At 27.9% G+C, this 23,791-nt stretch overlaps 1 protein-coding gene across 3 annotated transcripts in view; it reads right to left on the reverse strand.

The window, feature by feature from the left end:
• The window catches only part of LOC107440588 (myelin regulatory factor-like protein), a 138,113-nt gene that overhangs the window by 42,534 nt on the left and 71,788 nt on the right, over positions 1-23,791 (reverse strand). For all 3 annotated transcript variants that reach the window (XM_016053564.3, XM_071182258.1, XM_071182259.1), the window contains exons 2-3: positions 5,229-5,316; positions 2,360-2,665 (exon numbers count right to left, since the gene is read on the reverse strand). In XM_016053564.3, the coding sequence (XP_015909050.1) occupies positions 2,360-2,665; positions 5,229-5,316 (394 nt within the window). The remainder of the gene's footprint in view (positions 1-2,359; positions 2,666-5,228; positions 5,317-23,791) is intronic.

Below are 23,791 nucleotides of genomic sequence, written 5' to 3' on the forward strand. Positions count from 1 at the left end.
GTCTGGTAAGTCTTGAAAATGGGAATCTATCTTTGAGAGCTTGAAATATGTCGATCATTAATTCCATTTTGTATATTTTTGAAGGGAATGAAGTTTCTAATCAAGTAAACCTAGTTGGTGTTAGACTAATTTGAAAATACTGGAGAATTTTCCAAACAGACTGATGTATTGCGAAATGGCAGTTACAGTTTACAGTGACAGTGGCAATTTTCTAAATAGATTTCTGAAAACATTAATATTATGCAGTCAACGCTCGATATAACGACCGTCGTGGAATGGGCAAAAATGAACATTATAATGTGAGGTCGTTATATAATGAGTGCTCAAAAATACCATAAATATTGACTCATAGCTAAAACAAATATTTGGCCATTTTAACAAAGGAATGCTTTACTCCAATATTAATTTGGTAATTAACAGAAAAATCGGTAATAACACAACTTTCCTTATATTAATATGCATGTTAATATACCCTTTTTAAATAATACTTCATAGATGAATTAGTAATAATATGCTGGTTTGAAGCTGCTAATTTTGATAAATACATACGTCTAGATAATTGCGTAGAACACGTGTTTTAACTCCAAAATAAACAAAGCAAGGGAACTGACAAAAAGAATAAACAAAATTTTCAAACATCAAAAATTGGATTAATAAATTTATTGTATACTTTGAAAAGAATGTTATACAGATTAAGAAAGACCGTAAATTACGACCTCCCAGAATTTAGGATAAGAATTTAGGAGTCATAATATTCTTCTTTCATTGAAATAAAATGCATGATTTTTTACATTTATTATGTGGTAATATCAATGAAAATATTGGTTAAAATAATTTTTTTAAAACATTTTTAAGTCAAATGACTAAATTTTGGAAGGAAAATTTTGACGAACGGAGGTATGTTTTAAATAACATTGCATCTATAGAATAGCAAATTGGATTTTACGCATAGGTCGTTATATTGGAAAGGTCTCTGTTATGGGAGTCGTACTAAAGATTGTATAATGAAAGATATAGATTGTATAATAGATTGTATAATGAAAACTGTTTAAAAATAAAAATAAACATTTGCATAAGAAAACCTTTCGTCAAAAATAGAAATGAAATCCCTTATTATAAAACTAAATACGTTTAAAACCATATAAATTCACGTAATAGAAAATATTGGTTTAAATAATTTTTTTGAAACTTTTTCAAATTCAAATGATTAAATTTTGGTCACTATATTAAAATGAACAGTTCAGTGCGATCGTTCTAATTGATATTAAAATTACATTGCGTTTATGGAGTTGAAAACAAGACTTAATGCATAGGTCGTTTTAATGGAAAGGTCGCTGTAATGAGAGTCGTACTAAGGAGCGTAGATTGTATTACGAGAACTGTCTTAAAATAAAAAGAAATTCACATAACAAAACATTTCATCAAAAATATATGAGAAATCTCTCGTAATAAAAAAATAAGTACATTTAAACCGATATAAATACACGCAACAGAAAATAATGGTTTAAATAATTTCTTTGAAACTTTTTCTAAATCAAATTAATGAACTTCGGTCGCTATATTGGAATAAGCAGTTTAGGGCAGACGTTAAAATAGACATTAAAATAACATTATGGAATTGCATTAGGGTACCGCAGTAGACTGATCGTTAAGTCACGGTTCCCAGCAGATCACCGATCTAGCATCACTGGCTGCGGTCAGAGTGCAGGTGGGTGACCACTTGGATTAGTCTGTGTAATGACCGAGGGTGTGCAGTATCGGTCCTCGTTAAACTGTTCAACTGTAAAGTGTACGACTTCACGTGCAGATCGTCGGGCTACCGAAGAGGGGGTGCCATCCCCTCTGCAGAGGATCAAAATTGTGCTGGCATGTCTTCGGATCATCCTCAGAGATATTTCCCAGACCGTCGCCAATAGCCCATTGTGCAGCTCTATTGCAACGTAAATGGACAACAACAACAATTGCAAAAAGGACTTTATGCGAAGGCAGTTTTAATCGAAAGGTCGTTGTAGTGGAAGTTGTACTAAAGAGCGTAGATTGTATAATGAAAACTCTTTGAAAATAACAAAAACTTTAGTTTAAGAAAATATTTTGTCAAACATTTATAAGAAATCCTTCGTTGTAAGGTTAAATACATTTCAAGCAATATAAATACACATAATATAAAGAATAAGTCTTAACGTGATCGATGACCATTACATTTTCGCTCATTTTTTCCTCAATTTATTTGACATATTTGAATTGAGTATTATTTGACATATTGAAATCGAGAAAAATAAATATTTACTTCTGCGAGCTGAATAAAACTGAAAGAAACAGAGAGAATAAATTATGGCGAAAAAATTACGAAAATACTTACGGTTTTGTAAAAGATGAAGTGACGTCAACCCCATTATTCTGAATATTTCTGACAGAGAAACTACTCTTTTGTTGGGAGAGAACATTTGGAGTGGACGGAGAATGGACGGAGGTCTCCGCGGCCCCTTGTGACAATCTGATGCCGAGTGAGGGGTGGCCGTGGGTTTCCGTGGCCTCGACGGGTACTTGGACGCTGGTTGAATCTTTAGGTAGGCTATGATGACTGTTCCGTAGATACAGAGGAGGCTTATCGGTGGTTTCAGTTAATTTTAAATCACTAGACGTAACTAAGGCCTCATGGAAATAACTATTGAAATAAAAACAAATTATATGCTTTTTTTCCTTCTTTAGTTTTTAATATTTTGTTGTGTGAAAGATGTGAAAACAAAAAATGAAAATTATTAAAAAAATAAAATTACAAAAAAATATTTTTTTTAAATATTTAATTATTAAAAATTGCGCTCGCGGAAGAAAATTGAATAATTACTCAGAGGAGCAAATTTTTTGTTTCATTTACACAGATATTTGATCTTGCCTAATTAGGACTTGGAGATTTAAAGTCTGAAATTAGCTTCGCTCTTAAAGCTACAGATATTTTCTTAAATGGTATTTTTAGCCTTTTTTTTTTATCCAACTGTACAAGTTTAAAAACGTTATAACATAGGGCAGTTGGAGTAGATTATCAAGAACAAAATTGCTTAAGAGCGCATGCCCGAAAATGTCGTCATACGTGGCAAGGGGTGCTTCCCTATTATAGCCGTGGTGACTCAGGGGATAGAATATTCAACTTCAAATGAGGTGAACCGGGATCGTATCCCAGCGATGGCTGGTCGCACCAGACTCGTATCGACCACAGTGCTCACGTAAAATATCGTCAGTGGTAGACGGATCATGGGTTAGAGTACCTTCGACGTTAGGCTAGCAGTGGAAGATTTTCGAAGTTTTCTTCTTCATGTAACGCAAAGGCGGGTTAGTTCCATCAAAAAGTTTTTCACTAAGGCAAATTTCTTCCAATACTTGATCCAAGAGTTTCCCTGTCTTCCGGATTGGGTTCAAAATTACAACACTACGGAGTTGAACATCAGTAGTCGTAAGCCCAATAAATTGGGTCGACTGTTCAGCGATGGTTATGAAATTAAAAAAAAAGAAAAAAACCTGTTCAGAAACACACTTAGAAATAGTTCATGATGGGGAAGCTCCCCTAGTGGCGAATATGACGACATTTCCGAGCATGGGTTCTTATATTTCAATTCTGATAATGCTCTTTAACTCAACTAGAAATTTGTCGCAATGATTACAGAAACTCTTATTGTATATAATGTTTTGAAACTTGTACATTTCGATAAAAAATAGACTAAAAATGTCATTAAAAAAACAAACTGTAACTTGGAAAGAGAAACCGATTGCAGATTTGAAATTAGCGATACGAAAATATCTAAGATCTGTTAAAAAAATCTCATGCAACCGAAAACAAAAATGAAATTTGTTTCCTAGTGTTTTTTAATACTAGCATTTTATCATGTAATATTAAAAGAAGATAATATGTGATAATATTATATACACATTTTCTTTATGAAGAACAAATTTTTTTTTAATCAATATTTTTCTCTTATTAAGAAATAAGTATCATTTAACAGATTTTGTGCAGTACGCAAAATAAAAAAGAGAAGAGTTTCAATAATTTTTGATCTGAAGATATTGGTACCTAGCACTGTATCTCAATGGTTCGAGGACCTAACTAACTTCAATGTAAAGACCTATTTATCAATGTATTTTTATACTTTTAGTCATGTGATTCTTTATCTAAATCAAGAAATTTCCGTATTTGTACATAGCTGTTAGAACAAGATATTCAAAAACAAACTAAAGCATCTTTATTTTACCCATTTTTCGTCTAATTGCAAGCTGTTATGTTTACTGTTAGTTTTTTAATCCTATAAAATTGTTCAAAAAAATTATCTAAAAATCTAATATAAAACTGTTGGTTGTCGTCTTCATCGTGTAGTATAAACTGTATAAACTGTATTAAAAAATTCTAATTTTATATATACAAAGCATATTAAGTCAGGATACAAAATTCTTTTCATCTATTTATATTTAGGCAAAACCTTTAAAGTGCTTTAAATTTTTTAGTTTTATAAAAAATTTTAAATTATAGTCGAAACAGGATTTTTCCAGCATTTTTCAGTGATTATAAATTACTTTTAATGTTTCAGTCTTATAAAATAATGTATAATCAAGTCGGAATACTAAAACATTTTCAGTTTTTTAAACTTCGTAATTATTAGTTGTAAGAAGTTTTTTAGCAATAAAAGAGAGTTTAAAACAGAGTAAAAACACAAAAAGGTTTTATTCCATTAAGCCTCGTGATTATTTTGAATAATTTTAAATTCTTACATATCTTCTAGTTTTTTAAATTTAAATCAAGATACAAAACTGCTCTCGCCCAATCATAAATCTTGCATATTTCGCATAATTAAAAACTGTTATTAAAGTTTCAGGTTACTAAAACTGTTTAAATACATTGATACAATGTAAGAAAACACTCTTTTTTGATGATGTAATTGTGTGAGCTAATGGCGAGGTTATATCTTTTTTTTATTTTGTTTTTCGGCTTTTTAATTTTGAATAATTTTTAAATATTTTATAAAATTTTTTTTTATCTTTTAAAAAATCTTTAGACATGGACTTTTTTCATGTTCACTCTATATTTTTAACTTATTGTATGAGTTCTAAGTACTTGCAGCTTATGGGTATTAAATAAAACTTATAATCATTTTTCTTAATTTTTCTTCGTTAATCTCTCTTTTCTTTTATCCTTTTTGTCTTTATTTTGTTTTTATATATATATATTAAACAATTCAACTTACATATTGTTTTCATTATCATCATTGATGTAATCTTCAAGTTGGCTGAAATCAAATGCTTCACTATCTATTACTCCAAGATCACCGCGGCCTGAAACAAAAATAATTCGGTCATTGTAAAACTTTGCTACTAAATTACATTAAGTTAGAATTATATTTTCAGAATTAGAATTGTAACTCAATAAGATCACATTCATATCAATAAAATCCCAATCATAAAGTTTCACTTCCACAACTATGATGCTTTACTTACATAATCGAAAAAGTTACATAACGATGAAAAAGTTGCATAGTATACAGATAATATCAGCATAATCACGATCATAAGAGTCATAATCATAAGGGTAATATCAATAAATTCCTTCTTCCAGAAAGAGTAATGTTGTCATAATCAAAATCATCTGAAACCTGTGGAATTTTAATTTTTAAAAGTAAAATTTTTTTAACTGAACTTTTCAGAAAAAATTTTGAAATTTTGAATATCTAAAAATTGTTAGAGATATTATACATAAATGCGATTCTAAAGTTAATTTTGCTACGTGGGTATTATTTTGAATCTTTAAATTAAAACAATTTAAATAATTTATAATACACATAGGTTTTATGAATTGTTTCTTAAAGCATATTCACGCGTTATTGCTTAGAAGTTAATCAAACAATTATTCAATTGACCAAATTATTCAATATTATTTTTAAATTTTCTAGATAACTATACACAATGTATAACCGAATAAAAATAAATATAATCGAATTGAATATGATATTACCAATCATTACAGGATGGGATTTAGTAGAGTATGAAAAAAATCGAATATCATGGCTCATATACGAACAAAACTGATATAATATAACAACGTCGATTCAAAAACAATAAACTGTAATTGCATTAAGCATAATTTAATAGCCTATTTTTCAAGCAAACCTAGTTTTAATGATTATTTTACGAATTATTAACAACTGTCTTTAAATATAGGAAATACAGAAGCTGGGAAATCCATTTTTTAAATTATGATAAATCCCAAATAGCAGTGTAAGGTAGATTTTAATGTCATTAACAAATTTTAACACAAAGTCCAATAAGGTTTAAAAATGTTTAGCATATAAACCATGCAAGCTTTAAATGTTAAATTTAACCATGTTAATTTACACCCTAAGAGGTTTGCATTAAGCTTGAATAAACAATCATATCGATCATATCAATTCATATCGATATTGAATCGGTCTTTATAAAACAAGACTAGAAAAAGCTTTTGAAATCGAAGATCAAATCATTATTTGCATACCAAAAGAAAAAAGTGTTCTCAAACCGAGAATAAAATCACTGCTTAATTTAGATTTTATGGACATCTCTGAAACTGGGTTTATTTGAACAAATTTTATTTATACATTAACACTTTAAAAGTGAATTTTGACCTGATCATTAAATTTTCAAATTTACAAAATGTTGTATTTGAGAGCCTGGAAGAAGCTTGAATGAAAAGAAGCAAAAACAGGAATTACTTTAAAAACTAAAAAATATTTTTTTTTTTGGTAAAGATTCTGCCTACCTTTATTAAATAGGAAACAAGCTTGGCATACAAATATTTCTACTAAGCTTAAAACAAGATCAATTAGTCAACCTTTGTAGGATAAACAAATGAAAAGGTTTGCCGTAGCCTGCTATCTAGGATTTGACTTTGAAAATAAATAGGGCATTCCGTAATGATAAACTTTAATATATATTTTTTGAATATACTCGTATATATTTTCTGTCAACGATGAAGTATATAAAAAGTATACGCAATGAGAATTGTAAATCATTATTGTAGCAGCGAAAAAACAGAAACACTATCAAAATCTAACGAATCATTACTGAGAAAGGCAGAATAGGACTAAAAAAATCATAACCAGTTTAATTACCAAAAGAAATTTAAAACTGCCTTTAATACACTGTAAAAAATTCCGGATCTAATTTCGGTGTAAAGTACCAGCACTTTTGGTGCATCATCCGTAAAATTCATGATTTACCGTAAAATAATATACCGTAGTTTTTTAGTAATATTTATTTAATTTGAGTGAATCAGTGATTTCACTGTAATTATTTCTATAAAAATTACGGTATATTTGATGATTTGTTCCGTAACATGTTCCAGTAATAATGTATTTAACAGTAAAAAGTACCGGCACCCAGAGTGCCGGTACATTTTACCATAATTTGATCCAGAAATTTTTATAGTTTAATCACCTTAATTACTCTCTGTTTCCTTGGTAATCAAACAGGTTTCAATGTTTTCAACATTCTATTCTTTAGTAAAAGTTTGGATTTTGATTGCGATTTTTTTTGTTTCCTTGCTTAAATAGTACTTTCTGACCCTTAATTAGCATAAAAATTCTAAATATATATATTAAAGGCTACTACACGTCTAACCTCATGCACATTTTGAAGCATTTATTGTTTTCATGCAACATAATTGCAAATTATAGCTATCAAACACGACACGATAGAGAGTCATTACTTAAGAAGACAAAGCTCTTTAAAATAAGCCATATAACCCTTCAACATAATGAAGAACATTCTAACTGTTTACTAAATTAGTTTCTCAGAAATGCAAAGCCACACGCGAATTCTTACTTAGTTCACACCAGAATTCTTATAAGGGTAAAATGTTGTATATCTGTTTACATTACCCATGTAAAGGATGGGAGAACCTTCAATTTGCAAACTCTTACTACAGTATTATGAACACGCATTGTGAGAAGTGCTTTCGATGGGCATTGGGAAAAATTAAATAAAAAAGAAGAAAAACAAACTAAAAATCTTTTACTTTAAGCTAATACATACAAAGTAAAAAGAAATTAGACATCTGCTCACGCATCTGGCAACAGCTCGGTTTTCCGAAACTGCGTCACGCGATCACGTGATAGTGTTTCCAATCGCTGCGGATTGTTAAAAATCACCCACAAGATCCTTACGATGACTATTACGATGAGAGCAAACTGTGCAACACGCAAAATTGTCAATGCAGTTTCTTTTGTTGTGCAACATAATTTTTGAACGCACGCCTTTCTGTAAGAGATTTTGCATGTCTTTTTGGTCTCTTTTTTTGTGTGGCTTACAATGCATTTTCAGGAGAAAAGAGAAGCCAAAAGTGAACTATAATGGCCTAGACTTGTTCTATAAGCAATTGCGAAAGGTATACGCCAATTATGCCTTAATCATGTATTTTAAACACAAGTTGTGAGAAATAACATTATATATTAAAAACGGATGTCTATACCTTTGATGGATCTGTTTTCGTTACAAACTGAAGCTCAGTTTACAGATATATGGCATTAAAATATTATTATTCTGTTGTAGTTTTGCATATATTTGAAATTTTATTATTATTATACTAAAAGATAAACTATTTTGATGTTAAAGAGTGCTGTTTCTTGTAGTTAATTCGCAGTTAGTAGTAATTTACTAATTCTTAGTAGTAATAATTAGTTAGTTGTCTTGTTTTTAATCTTAGTAATTCTTAGTTAGTTGTCATGTTTTTAAACTTAGTAGTAATTCTTAGTTAGTTGTCTTGTTTTTAATCTTAGTAGTAATTCTTAGTTAGTTGCCTTGTAGTTCTGTTTTTTATACACCTAAAGATAATGCAGTATTGAAAAATAATCTGCGTTAAATACGTTTAATAAACATGTGTTTAAATGCATCTTTCTAAAAAAATATTCAAAATATCAATGAATTACAATCAACGTATAGTAATCTACAAATTTATGTAGTTTTAGTTTATTTGTAAAGTATTCCAACCACGACCCGATATGGGCAAGAGGTCATGGAGGTTAAGGATTAACAATTTCGTGATCAACGGCATGATGGTTGCAATGTGGTCAGCAACTGCGCACAGTCACCTTTACTTCCCAACAAGCTAATACCTATCAATCTGAAGCTGGGTGGGTTTCAAGCAGTGACTGGTGATTAAACTCCAGTATTTTATAATGATAGTTCAGTGCCTTAAAAACTGAGCCATGATGGCTCAGTGGTTATTTACGTAGCAGTTTCAGAATTTTTTAAAAAATAAATATTTCCAAAAGTAATTCAAATAAAATTACCGCATTTGAAATGCATGTGGAATGATAAACGCTTCAAAATGACTATCACTGTTAAATGTCTATACTGTGTTTTGCTAGACTAACAATGCTTTACTAACCTATAAAAAATTTATTCGATTGAATAAAAATAATTTTTTCGATATTTTAAATTTCAAAATCTTACACTAATCTAAGACATACTTTCCTTGAAAACATGCGTTTTTTTCAATGGAGGCGGATTTTTGACACCAAAAATATGTAAAGTAGCCACCATCTGGGTTTCCGTCATCATTTTTGCTTATTTCGCCATCTCTTGTTACTTTTTAAGCGAATTAAAAAATTTTTTGCACACAGTTATAAAATTTGTTTATCCAAAGATAATTCCATGCAAAAAGTATTTTTTACCAAATATTTATTATTTTCTTTATTAACAGTCGAGAATTTCGTGAATTTTAAGGTATACAATTTGTTACATCATTTTAAAGTATTCATTTTACATGGCAAAATGCAAAATTTGAGAAAAATTGGTTGAAAGTCCCTGAGAAATTGAATTTTAATTAAATGACTTCTTTATATTGCAGCTATCCATATTCTGAGGATCAGAAATCTAAATCCGTTATAAAAATGGTATGTTAATCCAAAAAAATGCTTGATTTTGTAACTTAAAATATCGTCTGCACTACTTAATTAGAATATTTGAGGTCACCCACTCAAACCATTAAGGTTGAGTCCTAGAACGTGAAGATCCGATTATTAGATTGAAAGTTATTCAGGGTTGCATTTATTTTTCTTTGTGCACTGTACAAGCAATAAAAAAAAACAAGCTATCTTCACCAATTTGCATTTTTTTATCAATTCTGGCGTTTTTAACTTACTGTATTACGAATAAAATAGAATTCCGTTTCATGGATAATTGAAGTTTTAAAGATTGAATAACTCATAATTCCTTCGTAATTATGTGGAAATTAGGAAAACATGTTCAAAAAGAATTTGGAAATGTTTTCCTGCAGTGGAAGAGGTGTTTACTTTGGACAATTTATAATTTTTTAAACATTCTAGCTCCTAAATCAATAATTTATTTCCAGAAAAAATAGATTATTCAATCAACAGTTTGTACACCGAGACAATGTATTCATATATATAGATATTTTGTTATGCAAAACAGCCCAAAATAAATAAGGAAAGATAAATAAATCTATGTAAGATGCAATTATTTCCTTGGTCATTGCATTTTCAAATTAATTTTTTTAATTTTTTGTAGTAAAGTGCTGTAACGCTTACTTTTCCATTTATTATGCGTTTTCGTTATAACAAGCTTTTTTTGGAGTATGTTTGATCATGGAAAAATATTTAGATAATCATGTTTTAAGTTTTAATTTATTTTCGTTGGTGAAATTTGATAGATAAGTGTTTACCTACTATCAATATCTTCTATCAAGTGTAGAATCTACCATCAATATTAAATCCTTTGCGTTTGGAGCAAAAAAACTGGATAAACAGAAATATAAATATAATAAGGAAGTTAATACGCCATTTAGATAAATTTCAAAAGTAATTGACCATTAAAAATAAAGTATTCTTGCTAAAATAATTTCGAAAGCAAACGATTTCATAATTAATTACTTACAGGAAAGTATTGTTCTTATTCTCATTTTAATTTAATCCTTATTTGGAAATTCTGTCAAACTTAAAAGACATTTCTTCATTTATTTTCTATTAGGATGAGAAAAAAAACTTACCGTAGAAATGTCTAATCAAATATCAATTAATTTAAAAAAGAGAGAATGAAAAAAAAACAATTTCCTCAATTTTGATTTCTTTGTTTCTGAAATGTTTTATGATGATTTTTTTCTTGTTCTTTCTGCTCTAGATTTCACAAAAGTAAGTGAAAACATTCTCGCTTGTTTTCCTTTGCTATCATACTATTTTTTCGGCATTTAAAGCCATCGAAGTGAATCACATTTCGAAAGACCCAGAAGTTTCGAATTAATTTATTGTCCAAAGAATAATCAATAAGTAGAAATTACTTTCGTAAATAAATTATTTAGTAATGGAATAAACAAATACCTCACAAAGTTTGGTTTATTTTTCAGGTTAATATAACAATCTTTAAAACTATTTCCAATTCAAAGTGCTTATTTTAATTTAAGTCCAATTACTGATTTGACAAGTTGATGAATTTCGATTTATATAAAGGAAAAAATTTACGCAGTACAAAAACATAAATAAGTGAGATCGAAGTAAAACAATTAAATACAAATAACTAAATACATTATAAATAATGAAAAATTTAAACAGTTATAATAAATAAATACTTTCTTAAATGTGATTCCTTCTTTTAGTAGATATAATGGACTTAAAATTATTTTTATTTTGAAATGCTTATTAATTTCAAGCAAAATTTTTCATGGCTAAGTTAAAGAGTTTCGAATTATTGTGAATATATTTACTATCCTTAAATATGTAAATTAGTTATTATGTATGTCCTAGTTAGTTTTACATTTACAAGTCTTTGGGAGTATTTCCCAATTACAGATATGACATTATCTGAACTTATAAGAAAGATTTTAAACAGGAAATACAAATGTTAGTTTAAAATTGGATAAAATTGAAAGAGAAGGATTTATTTTTACTTTGTTATGTCATTAAGTCATCATGTTACTTTTTTCTCTTTAAAATATAATTCAGGTTAATTCATATCTCACAAAAACAGAAACTACCTGATTTAAAACCTATCCTTATGCAAAAGTAATAATACCAAAAAATGTTTTTTTTTTTTTTTTTATATCACTTGTTCTACACGAAAAATTACAAAATAAGTTTTTTTTGACCAATTCGTTGGTACATTTTTCACGCACCCATAAATTGTTTAAAATTTTAATAACAATGTGATAAAAAAACTGATTATTGTTAGATATCCAAGTACTAATTTACATTCAAAATGTGCAGCTCGAAATACGTTTTCAGAAGATGGACACAGCAAAAAAATGCACCTTTTTAGTTCTAACTCAAATTTAGTAACTAAACGAGTTATTTAGTTAAATGAATGCTTATTCCCTTATCAACGACATTAGTTTCTCACCAATTCTCCATAGCGCTTGGAAATGCCTTTTATCTTGATTCGCCACTGTGGTTTTTCTCACTCGATTTTACATCTTTATTTATCTTTCACTCTCGGCTATTGTAGATGTTGTAGTTTTGTTTCTCATCTTAATTTTCCGTTTTTCCTCGGTAACTTTACGTTTTATAATTCAGATAACTTCTGTTTCATTTCATTTCTGTCTGTCAAGTCTTTAGAATGGGCTTCTGGTTTTGAGCGCTTGAAATAAGCCTACTTTTATTTCCCTCGGCATATTTTTAAAGCCAATGAGTTTATTTTTTTTAATCAAATAACTAAGCAAGGAATTACGTGCTTACTCTTCCTTACTTATTTAAACACTTATCATTACGGGGCAAAATCCCGTACTTTTTGGTTCGGGGGGATACTAGGTGTAATATAAATGTAACTTTTCAGGCAATTTCTTCAAGTTCAAAACTTTAAGCGATAAAGTGAGTTTTGAAAGTTAAAATTAATGCGACGTTAATTTACTTCTCTGTAAAAATAACGTTTGACTTTTAAAGTCTTTTTTCTTAAATAAAAAAAAAATACCACTTTAATGTAGTGATTTATGCAAATTGACAAAACATTACAAATTTATTTGGTTTCATTAGTCTATTCTTTAAAAAAGGAACATTACTCATTAAGGAAATTCGAAAGACGAACTTAAATACCATGTTCATTTTCTTAAATAGCTACATCAATTTTCTTAAACACGCATTTCGATCTGTGTCCATTTCAATTTCTGCCCAGATTTTAAAATTCAACGATCAATAACTTATTGCATCTAAAGCATGCATATAGTTAAGCTATTAAAAAGCATAACCACATAGTTTGAAAATTGATTTTATGTAAATGCGATATTTTTGGTTCCTCACATAATTTTTTCACCAAAAATCATGATATTTAAGTTTAAAAAAAGTACTCTTCACTAGAATTATAAAATTAATTTAAAATTTTAAACAAAAATCGGACGAAGTGATGAAACATAGAAATTCAAGTTGTAATTTTTTTTCTAAATAAGCGTTTATTAACTCGAAAAGGAATTAAAAATGAATATACGAATATCTAAGTGCTACGCCTAAAGCTTATTTAATTAAGTTTTGTTTTGAAAGGAAAAGAAATCATTTAACCTAAAAAAAAGGTAAATAGGTACTTTACGTCACGCTAGAGCTGCACAATGGGCTATTGGCGACTGTCTGGGAAACATCCCTGAGAATGATTCGAAGACATACCATCGCAATTTTGATCTTCTGTAGAGGGGATGGCTCCTCTATTTTAGAAGTCCGACGACCGGTAGTTCGAAGTTGAGCCCTTTACAGTAAAACAGTTAAACGAGGACCGATACCCCGCACCCTCGGTCTCTACGCAGGCTAATCAAAGTGGTCACTCACCCACTTACTGACCGCTGGCCGGTGATGCGTGACTTCGGTGTTCCATTGGGAACCGTGTGTTTACGATTCATTGCGGGACACTTAAAAAAACTGAAATAAACAGCCAGAAATTCTGAAATCAAGTAAAAAAATAACATTAAAATAATTTTTTTCGGATTTATTCTAAAAGGAACACTTCGGAACTAAAGGGAACTTCATGAGCTTATTATATTTGAAATCGTATAACTTAAAAAATAAACCTGAAATAACTTACTAAAAATCCCGAAATCAGGTAACAAAAAAGTTAAATTATTTCTTTCTTGCACTTATTCAAAAAGGAACAGATTTATTTATAAACTTATTGCTTAAAGAATCATATAACCTAAGAAATAAACCAGAAAAAACCCACCCAAAATCCTGAAATCAGGTAACAAAAAACGTTAAAAAATCTTTTTCTACAATTATAAAATTTATTCAGAAAACTAATAAATAGTTCGAGCGGAAGATATAAAATACAGAAATTCAAGGAGTAATTTGCTTTCAAATTGAGAATCTATTTACTTAAATAGAGCTTCCGATATACTTTGCATTTTATTTTATTTTTACCAGTTGACTTGCCAACAGGTAAAAAAGACATTATCCGCATCTATCGTTAAAATTTATTTTTATGACATATTCATATAATACGTAAAACATATCGTCGCGTGTGTGCAGTTGTATGTGTTACTTTTAACGCCTCATAAATTTTATGCGTGATAGTTTTATGGAGTAAAGCATGTGAAATAATATAGAATTATAGGCAATTTTACGGTATCATAATTGCATAGCAATATGTGCTAGTATGTGCTGGAATAGTGATTAATATTGTTCATATTTCCTTTCCTCAATTATTACGCACTTTTTAGAGTGCTCAAATAAGACTTCCTATGGTGCAAATATTTAATCCTAGATAACTGAGCATAAAAAAGAGTTAATGTGTAGTTTAAACATGCAACCCACAACAGTATGAATTAAAAACACGTGCTTTTTTTCTTTTAATTTGTCAAAAAATTTAGCGTAGTGTGAGGGGTAATCTATTTATTTTTATTAAAAAAATGGACATGTCATTGCTTAAGTGTAAAAATGCTATTATGCTAATTAAGTAGTGCAAGCGATATTTTAAGTTATGAAATCAGACACATAAATGTACTTCTCTGTATAAACATGCCTTTTTTTGACAGATTTGGATATCTGACCCTCAAAAAATAGAGGTTAGCCGTAATTTGGGAAATATGGTCACAATAGTTTGGTCAGAAGAGCTGTACAAAGTTTGCATCCCTTAATGCTAATAATATTTTTTCCCGTATTTCGCCATTTTTCGAGAACCTTCTGAGCGAATTGAAAATTTATTGCTCACAATTATAAAATTCTCTTACACAAGGATGATTCCATTCAAGAAATAACTTTCAGTAAATATTTATAATTTTTTATTATTTTATTTAATTATAGTAGAAAAAAAATAAATTGTAAGGCATAAAATTTGATAAAATTTGAAGTGTAAGGCATAAAATTTTATAAAATTTGAATTGTAAGGCATAAAATTTGATAAAATTTGAATTGTAAGGCATAAAATTTGATAAACTTTGAATTGTAAGGCATAAAATTTGGTAAAATTTGAATTGTAAGGCATAAAATTTGATAAAATTTGAATTGTAAGGCATAAAATTTGATAAAATCTGAATTGTAAGGCATAAAATTTGATAAAATTTGAATTGTAAGGCATACAATTTAAGGAATGCAATTTTCTATGACAAAATACAAAGTTTGATCGAAATCGACCTAACTGTTCCTGAGAAATTGAATTTTTAAAATTTCATTTATTTAAAATTCGATTTCACAGGAACTATTCGAGCAGCATTCGTGTTACAAGTGGACGCTAGGATTCAAAAAAGGAAATCTTAAACTTAAGGTAACCTCGAGCTAAGGCAGCTAGTCTCAGTGTTAAAAAATCTTAATTTGTTTCTATCTTAACAATCTTACTTATTGAAATAATATACAATTGTGAAAACGTTTAAAACTATGTTGATCAACCCTATAAAACTGGTAACTTACCCGAAAATTATATCTAAATAAACATAATAATCAGGTAGAGTGTCAAATTGACAATAATGCCTAATCGCAATTTTACTTATACGGTGCTTGAAACCATGAAATAATAACTGAATAATAATAATAAGTATAGAAAATAATCTTGAAATGAATTGAAAAAAAGTAGAGTTATCGAACAGTGAGTAAAAACTATAATTTGAATTGACGGTTTTAAGGCTGTTTTTCGAAGGATCTGCTGTCACGAGAATGATTCTGTTTTGCGAATAATACACCAATTTTTAAAAAAAGTTTTAGTATTTTTAAAATATTTAAGTTATTTGTCCATTCTAAAACACAAATAATTCTTCGCGTAAGGACGATATATGTGGTATAAAGTCATCGCTTTTCTTCAAGTGCAAGACACTTAAACTGTGTTTTTTTTATTTACCTTAGCAGCAGAGCTTCAAAAAACCATGTTAATCCGTTTAAGATTGGGATAAAAATAGTTAAAAGCTATTTTGTAAGCAAAACAGCTTTAAATCGTCAAATATACGGAGAAAGTCTATAAAAAGAACCAGAATTTTATTTTTATACGGGCCACGGATAATGGTTAGAAGCAGGAAAAATCAGTATTTTTCTTTAAACTGTTTTTTCTGTGAAATTGTTTTTTTCTTCTGTAGAAAAGTTACTTTTTATAGTGTAATTAATCAACACACTATTTGCATAAATTGACGTAATGTTTTTTCCCCTCTATCTGAAAATCAAGTTGCTACAATCAAACAATCAACGCATTAATTGACAGAATTAATCATCAACAACTTTCAAAACTATAATACAAGGAGCCAAATGGTTTAAAATATTATTACAATTAAAATAATTGTTCTAATTTTTTATTTATTTATATTTAATGTCTAAAGAATGAAATCAATACAATCAAACAATCAAAAAACTAGCTGACAAAATAAGAGGAACAAACCTTTGAATTTCAACTATAAGGAAACCATTGATGTGCGCATTTTCTAGGTAAACTGTGGAAAACACTTGACTCCGCACTTTTAATGATTACTTAGGTTAATTTACAGTTTAGTAAGCAAATGTGAAAAGTAACATCATTATAAAATTTAACAGTTTCGAACTTTGGTGATGTTTCAGTAACATTTTAACCTCGCAAAACCAACAAAAGTGATTTTTAATATTGCAATAGCGTTAAATTGTGACTCCTAATAGGTACTCTTTTCTTTATTTACCTGAAAAAAGGATTAAAAAAATACATATTAAGTGTGGCAATTGTGGATACCCTATATGCACTTCAAGACTTTTTATCTCTTATGATTATTTTATATTTTACCTTTTTTAAGACATTTTAATGATTTCCCACTTATACTTCAAATAAAAAATTCTCAACTATTCCATTTGACGAACTTACGACAGTAAAACAATTTCTTTAAACTTTAAAGAGACGTTCGCCTTAGATGAAATAAATATATGGATTTTGTTGACAAATTTTAAAAAAAATAATGTTATATAAACATTTCTAGGTATAATTTTGCAATTTTTCCGTTTACCATTACGTTTTCTGATCAATTACTTCAGAGATTTAAGTCATGTTTATTACTTAATTTTTACTAAAAAAATGTTATTTACAGTAATGAAAAATCATTACTACAGACGAATTGAATGTGAATTTTACTATAACTATTCTATATATTTTTACACGTTCATATATACTTTTATTACTAAACATAATTAATATCTGTATATTATAGTAAACATTTATAAGATTATTTTTACATACAATATTTTTTAAATATAAAAACTCAAAATGAGATATCAAATCAATCAATATCAATAATCTATTAAAAACATTTACACAAATTAATGTTTTTTTCTATATTAAAAGTTCATTACTATATCAGATTTAGAGGCTATTTTAAGTAGTGTATTGTTTTTATTATATATTGAAACAATCGCTATTGATATACTTGCTACTGAATTGATCCTTTTAAACAAATTTTTTTTAACTCGTTCTTATTACCTATAGTTATTCACCTGTAGCCAATAAACTCGTATTTATATACCTGAGGAACTAAATAACTTGTACCATTTAACAAACATTTTAAAAGCAAAATATTTTTACATTCATTTTTGTCTCAGTAACGTTCAGTAGGGCATGCATTCAAGTGTTACCGCATTTTAGTGACGTGTTTATATATACCTATGACAACTTCAATATTCATTGCATTACACATATTACATCTTCATCACTTGGATGAGTAATGAAATTCAAACATTTTGAATTAATCTTTCAGATAAAATTCGTATTCTCATTTTTCTTTCAATGTACATAGAGTAAAAAATTCTGGCAAAATTACCATACTAGATGGTACAGAAATTTCTGGTAAAAAAATATATAATTCTTGTAATAAAACCGGGTATTTAAGACATTCATTTCATAGTTTTTCCGCTAACATGGTAACGGTTTACCTGAAATCCTGATTTTAAAAATTAATTCTTATTACCACACATTTAGTAAAAAATACAAAGTTGAAAAGTAAATTTTACCAAATAAATAGTTTTTATGTCATGCTTTAAGGAAGGTATGATAAAATAACCAAATTTTACCGCATTTACTAAATTTTAATGCATGTTATAAAACGATATTTTATTGTTTATTTTGCAAAAATCATTACTTAGCACTTTGATAAAAAATACTATGCCTTTTGGTATTCCCAGAGAGCCAGAAATGCGGTAAATTTTACCATATTCAGGTAATTTTTATCATACTTTTTTTAGTGAAGGAAGCAAGTTAAGGTATTGTTTCTAATTTTGGGAAACAAAAACTAAAATTTTTCTTTCCTTGAGAAATTGTAACTTTATTAAAACAATCACTCGAATTTTGTACAGCAATGTTTGCTGCATTTTCATCTTAACCAGATGATATAAAATTTATTATTATCCATTTATTAAATGATTACGTGGACACGAATATGAGGAAATTCCTTTATAGCGTTGCCAACGAAACGAAACAAACTGAGCTATATCCTGGGCAGAGAAATTAGATGTTGAACACAAACTGTTTATCTTTACATAATGCACTAAATTCGTTTTAATTACTCTAATTAACTTACGCAGGTTGCATAATAATTTAGAGTTAGATTTTACACATCTTTTCCTTCACCAGATGATTTAAAATGTAAAACTATTTATATTATATAAAATGCTTTTGTTTATGTATATGGTTTTAAAACCGAAGAAATTTCTTTTCTCACGTTGGCGAAGAAAAGCTGAAATGAGCTAAACTGTTACTCAGTCAGAGAAATAAATTTTTTATAAGCGAATAGTTCACGGAGACAAATTAATCGAATATTTGATTTAATTGCATTAATTAATTCAGACAAAATACGTGAAAATTTAGAACTATATTTTAGTTTTAATGATGCTAAATAATTTATGTAGTTTGCATAATAGTTTAGGCATGAGAGACGCGTACTATTTGGACATTTAAAGCGTAAATGATAATATGAAGAACTTAAAACTCTTGTGCTTCCTGGTGCAGAAATTTAGAATAGTGAATATTGAAACAATCTATGATTTTATCCATGTGAAATGTTTATAAGTCAAATGGTTCACTGGATGTATAGGTTTTACAAATTTATTATGAAAAGAGTACTACGATTTATATAAAGTTAGATTGAAATATAGTATCCATTAAGCAGCAAAGCAATCTGGTGTTAAAATGTAAAATTTTTAAATGGTAAATGTTAAATGTTTAAATGCTAATTGTTTAAATGATTTAATGTTTAAAGGTTAAATGCTCGAATATTAAGTGTTAAATTCTCGAATAATAGGTATTATTAAATTGAATGAAATGTTTATAAGTCAAGCTTTTTACAGTATGTATAGGTTTTAAATCTTTATTTTGAAAAGAGTTCTACCATTCATACAAAGCTAGACTGAAATATAGTATCCATTGAGCGAGCGAGCAGTGTGTTTACCTCATAGAGTTTGTTAAATTTCTGTGAACATATTTCAAGTGTTCTTTGTATTATTCGTTATTACATTCTTTTTATTCTAGTCAATGTCGTTTTCGTTTAGTATCTGAAAATATTTCATTTTTTTCCCTTTTTCATATAATCGTGCAGTGAATTATATTGTCCGCAACGAGACTCCTTATTTTAAAAAGTCGTCAACAACCAATTTCCAATAGTTGAAATAAAAATTAATCTTTGGAAAATTTTTATAAAATTCTTTTCAAATGTTCTTAAGTAAGCATTAATTTTAAAAATGCATTGAATTTCTTTCAATACATTAAAACAATAAGAGAATATATGATTTATTTTACCTGTAAAAATCCATGTTACTTTTTAAAAAAATTCTCAATCATTATTTAAAACACATGCTATTTCTTAAGAAATTCATCAATCATTATTCAAAGTCACAGTTAATTCATAAAAAATCATTAAGTCTTGTTCTCGAAACCTATATTACATTTTGAAACTGCCATTATTATTCAGAACTAACTTTTTAAAAAAGTCATTACTCATTGTTGTTATTTCTAATTAACTAGATAGTCTTTTAATAGTACGTCATATGCATATACCCTGAAATACCATAAAAAATTGAGTTAAGTTTTAGTTTAAGACATATAGTTTATTAGAAATGTCTACCAAAAATTTACTTTTCTTAACAAAAAATCATAAGGGTAAATAGCTTCTATTTTTCCTCATAAAAAGATAAAAACCTAAAACAATAGTATTCAAATTTATATTTATGATGCTGATTTTTGATATTTAACCATTGAAATTATTTTACAGAACCATTAAGATAAGGACAATACAATCCAAGTATCATCTACTCATTGTAGTTTAAAATATTGTCATCATTTATTACCCTACAATAATTAAAGAGGTTCTGGTTTTCAAAATTATAGTTCTTATAACCACACATTTAAAAATACAAAACTGAAAAGTGAATTTAAATGAATGAATGGTTTTTATATAATGTTCTAGGATATCTAGCTAAACTACAAAATGTTAACATGTTTACAAATTTTTATCACGTATTATAAAACCATGTTTTATTGTTGATTTCATTACAATTATTTCCAAAGCATTTCGGTAAAAATTACCGAGCTTTCTAGTATTCCCATAGTGTCAGAAAAAGCAAAAGTTTTACCATATTCTGGTAGTTTTGACCATACTTTATTCCTCAGAGAGGCCCATAAATATCTGCAAAATTGAGAATTAATTGATTTTAATGATTTTTATTCTAGTAGTAGAAATCTCACAAAATTGGAAATTTAAAAAAAAAAAAAAAATCATGTATTTTTTTTTAACATTCCCGATATTTGTCTGTTATAAATCCCAGATATTTCATTACAACTAGAAGATATATAAATTTAAAATTATATTTTTGCTCGGAGTTTAAGGTACATATGAGTATTTTACTTGCCTTAATAAAAAAACTTAACAAAACATTTTTAAATTTTTTTTCTAATTCGTAAATAATAATTATATACTCCTTTCATTATTTTTGTTACAGTTAGAAAAATTTTCGGAAGTCTTTTTTGAAACTTTGAAAACAGTTTTTATATTTTTTTAAATATAATTTTCTTATTCTCAAGTTTTAAATATAAATCTAGAGAAAAAAAAAGTGTGCTACAGTAAATTTAAAAAAAATCTCTATCGCGGAGAAATAAATTCATAGTTTTATTTATAATTTAATTTTTGACTGAATCACAACGGTTAAAATATTAAAATTAATATAAATTAATTAAAATAATAACTTTAGAAATAATATTTGTAGTTTATTTTTTGTCGAAATGTACAAGTTTAAAAAACGTTATATGTACTAGGGGGTTGCGTAAATGTTGCGACTAATTTCTGAGAGTATATGTATAATGTTTTTAAACTAGTACATTTCAAGAAAAAAAATCATTAAAATATCAGTATAAAAATCCTAATTCCGTTAAAAATTCTCAAGTTTTTATAAAATCTCATGCAACAGAAAACGGAACAAAAATAAATATGTTACATAGGATTAATTATTAAATGTTGAGTATGACAGAAAAGAAAATTTCGTAATACGTCGAGATTATAAATTCGTGCTCAAAGTTAAGAAAACAGGAAAATAGGAATTTTTTTCTTTCATCAAAAAATGCTTTCATACTTTCTATAGTTTAATGTAAATTAGAAAGGTATTAGTTTTTACCGTTAGTGATTTCATTTAGTAAACTTTTATATTAATATGCATAAAAACTTTTATGTATGTTTTTCTTCAATATTAAGATATTTTTATATATTTTTTTTATAAAAACCTGTTTTTCTTCTTTTAATTATCATCTTAACAAAAAAAATTGATAATCAGAATTTAAATGATTTTTCTTCTTTTTTTCTTAAAGATTACTAAAAATTGTCAGGAAAAGGATCGATAAAATCATGTTTTAAATGAGAGTACTCTTTTTGTGGTAAGTTAAGTTAATTTTTTCTTAAGTTGCATAGTAAATAGATATTAAAGATTTTCTTCACGGATTTTTTTAAACCTTTTAATCAACCAATATTGTAATTATTGTGATTGTTCATTTTATATGTTATTTAAAGGAAAAAATAGCTATAAAATGAGCTTTTGTGTAGCATATATCACAATGATGAATGCATGAGTAAAACCACAATAAATGCTCACGGCGATCCCTCTGTACAGTGTGCAAAATAACGAACAAACCACCCTGAATAACTTTTGATCTAATAAAAGGATCTGCATGTTGCAGGTCTTAATTTTAATGGTTCGAGGGGATGACCTCAAATTATGTTAATTAATTAGTGCTGACAATATTTCAAGTTACAAAATCCGTCACACAAACGTGCTTTCCTTAAAAAATTTTAAAAAAGTCCCATTTTTAAAATTAATTTTTGTTTGGGAACTATTGTTCAAATTTTGTATTTCGTCATGTAAAATTACATTCTTTAAAATGATATCAAAAACTGTATACCTTACAATTCAAAACTTTTTCGGCAATTATTAAATAAGCAAAATTTTAAAAAAAAATTTAAAAATAAATACTTATTGAAGTTATTTTTTGCTTGGAATTGTCTTTGAATAAAATAATGTTATAATTGTGTTCAACACACTTAAAAAGTTCTAGAGATATATCGAAGTACGCGAAAAGTAAAATTAACAGGGTTCAAACTTTCGATCGCATTCCTGATCAAACTATTGTGACTATATTTCCCAGATTATGGCTACCTCCTATATTTTGGAGGTCAGAAATCCAATTCCATTAAAAAAAGGTATGTTTATTCAGAGGAAGCAAATTTTGGTATCTAATTTCGAAACTTAAAATATTGTCTGCGTTAATTAATTAGCATATTTGAGGTCATCTCCTCGGACCATTAAGAATAAGTCCTAGAATGTGAAGATTCGATCATTAGATCAAAAGTTACTCAGGGTGGTCCATTTTTTTTGCTCACTGTACATTAAAAAACTTAATTGTATTTCAATATTGCTGAAAAATGCTTTTTTTTCAAAATCATTTTTCAGATATTCGTGGCTTTTTTTAAATTTAGAGAAATAATAACAATCAAACAAACAAAAAAGTGACTAAAAACTTTTATCGCTGTTTTGCCAAAATTAAATTTTAATACAGTTTTAAAAAAAGATACTCATGTGTTCTATATTATTAAATGCAGTGAAGCAAATTACAAGAGTAACTAAAACGACCAGCGATTAGCTGGAACAATTTGTAATGAACCTTCTCAAAAAATAAATAAAACTTCAGTTAATCAGCTTTTCTACATCCAGCTTTGTGTGAAACAATTTGAAGAAAATAAAATGAAAAGAAGTAAACTACTTTTTTACAAGCAGACACGGCCATTAGCAGTTTATGCACCGCGGCCCACCTAACTTTGATAGTGATACGCCATCATCTAAGCCTGTGAAGAACTGTGCCAATTGCTGCGCTTCAATGCGCACCAGAC

The sequence above is a fragment of the Parasteatoda tepidariorum genome, chromosome 6 (genome assembly GCF_043381705.1).
Source record: "Parasteatoda tepidariorum isolate YZ-2023 chromosome 6, CAS_Ptep_4.0, whole genome shotgun sequence".
Lineage (NCBI taxonomy): Eukaryota > Metazoa > Arthropoda > Arachnida > Araneae > Theridiidae > Parasteatoda > Parasteatoda tepidariorum.